The following is a 2,402-nucleotide window of genomic DNA, read 5'->3' as shown; positions in this document are numbered from 1 at the left end:
GTTACGTTTAGCTGGCTGAGATGGACATGTGGCTGACACAAAAAACCTTACTTTATATGGCCATTTTTACTTATTCCAGCAACATCCTACTGGCCAAATGTTACCTTTTACATCTTCAGTATGAGAGGTAAAAGGTAACATTTTTAACTGAACTGTGCTGAAGACAAAAGTAACAAAATTGAACCCTTGGTATTCTATTATCATTTAATTTCTTGGAAGGAGAAGAGAACTGAGCAAGTCAGTGACTGTGACAAAATGAATGATTTTTAAAATTCTTTACTGCATATATAATTAAATCTTGTTTTCCCTTTATGTGTTATGCTTTCAGTTTATAGTGAGAAAGAATCTTCCAAGCTCATTGTATTCAGCTAGTTTAAAAATAGGCTCTTCCCTTCTTTCTTCCTTGGAAAATCAGTATAACAAATAACTTCTTGGGATTCCTTTCTGTCTGTCTGAATAGTTTCAAAGTTTACTGTGTAGAAAAAGAGGATTTCTGTAGTAAAGGAGTAAAAGGACAGCCCAGACCAAATAATCTGACTCACCTCTCCTAAATGCTATCTTAAGAAAAAATTTTTCAGACGAAAACTGAACTTTGCTATTCTTCACTCAAAATCGATATATTTATTCTTATAATTTGATGTTCTTTGGTAAGAATATTATTATTTGCTAATATGGATTGCAGATTTATAATATCCATAAATATGTGGCTGTGCTATAAATGTTTGTCAATATATAAGCTTCACCTACACTGCCATATTATGCATAAGCCTAAACCCTTATAACAAGTTAATTTACACTTTGATAGCTCCATTCTGGATGAAGTTAAATAGTGTATTTGGCAAGGACAAACAAATGTAGCTTAGGTGTAGCTTAGGTATCTTAGGTACTGATGCCAGTCCCAAAACACTGTATGTATGATTATTCTTTTAAAAATCCCACAGGAATGAAGTATTTTTCAGAAAAATAAAAGGAAGAATGTAAATGGTAAGTTTAATGTTAGGGTATTTTCCCTGCAGCATTCATTCAAATACTTATTTTATTTTTTTCATTAAAGAGCTTTACAATTACAGGAAATTAGCAGTAGAGATAACAACAAGGTATGAGAACTCCCATTGTGACAGATGTATTTATTTAAGCGTACTTAAGCAAAATTAATAAAATCTATTTAAAACCAAATCTGCTGAGGGTTACAACTATCATCTTTTACATAACATTTGCATATATTTCAGTAAGAGCACAGAATAAGACTCTTCTAGTTAAAAGACTGACAGCTTTGCAAAGAATCATGTGGATGAATGTGTTTTATCCACAACTTCTACACCAGTGGGACTTTGACATCCTTCCTCAGATTTGGCGCTTTTGTCTCTGGTTGTGTTCACATACTTGTGTATCATGCTGTAATACTGCTCTTGTGAATTTAATGTAAAAAAGAATGAAATATTCTTCCAGTCTTCGTTTTTGGGAGTTTGAAATGATACTGGTTCAGTGCCTTCAAAAAAGCAATTTGTGTTTATTTCTGCCAGGTTGGTTGCATGCTCTTTGGCTTTGATCTTAAAGAGTTCCTGTTCTTTTTCTGAGTAAATTTTCCAGAATTTGAGCTGAAGATAGCTGACCGGGGAGCAACAGTGGCTGATACATGTTGAAATCAGTGCCACAGCCGTGATGCAGGCTATCAGGAACCACCCTATCAACTTGAAAGAAGAGAGATAGGTTAATGGTGGGTTTTTGTGGTCATATGAATGAGTATAGAAAATAGCATTGAAGAAGATATGAAAATTGTAAACAAAGACACGCCCTGCAGTGTACATAACTGTCTGCTTGCTGCCAGAAAGGGGATTCCATGCATACAATTCAGCCAGCCATACAAAGCTTCTGTGCCCCTGAGCTGATCTTGTTGGATTAAGGATGAATACCAAGAAAAGAGAAGGTGGTCTGAAGTTATTTTCTCAGTTATATCCTGCGACAGTGGATTGGAAAAGGGGCATCAGGACCTGGGGTTTTTAGCCCATTACCTGGAGGGGAAATGCTTCCCCTCTCCCCCCACCACGTGGTCCCCATGTTGCTCGGAAAGACTCACAACAGAGGTCAGCAGAGGAGAACAAGTTTATTGTTCATGGATCATATATATATAGGTTTTGGGGGGATTACGAAATAACCAATTAAAAGTTCAGGGGACTTTGCAGAACCACCAGTGGTAGGCAAGGGTTAACAACCAATAGAAAGGAGTAGATAAAACCCAGTGAGAAAACTTCCCGATATCTATTCAGGACATTCCTGAATAGAGATAAGGCTGTGAGGGGGATTTTGGGAAGAAGAAAGTGAGTTAGCAGAAAAACTATAAAAAGCCATTTTGAAACATTTTCACTTAAACAACATTAAAAACCTCTGTTTCTCTTATATAC

General features: G+C 36.0%; 1 protein-coding gene across 1 annotated transcript in view; it reads right to left on the bottom strand.

Moving 5' to 3' along the window:
• Window positions 1-1,283: 1,283 nt before the first annotated feature.
• The window catches only part of LOC114073516 (calcium homeostasis modulator protein 6-like), a 3,978-nt gene continuing 2,859 nt past the window's right edge, over window positions 1,284-2,402 (bottom strand). Inside the window, exon 2 of the mRNA XM_027911251.1 lies at window positions 1,284-1,691. Coding sequence (XP_027767052.1) covers window positions 1,284-1,691 — 408 coding nt within the window. The remainder of the gene's footprint in view (window positions 1,692-2,402) is intronic.

The sequence above is a fragment of the Empidonax traillii genome, unplaced genomic scaffold, assembly GCF_003031625.1.
Source record: "Empidonax traillii isolate 1590-97213 ecotype Southwest subspecies unplaced genomic scaffold, ASM303162v1 scaffold6778:size9928, whole genome shotgun sequence".
NCBI classification, from domain to species: domain Eukaryota; kingdom Metazoa; phylum Chordata; class Aves; order Passeriformes; family Tyrannidae; genus Empidonax; species Empidonax traillii.
This window is presented reverse-complemented; position numbering and strand designations above follow the sequence as displayed.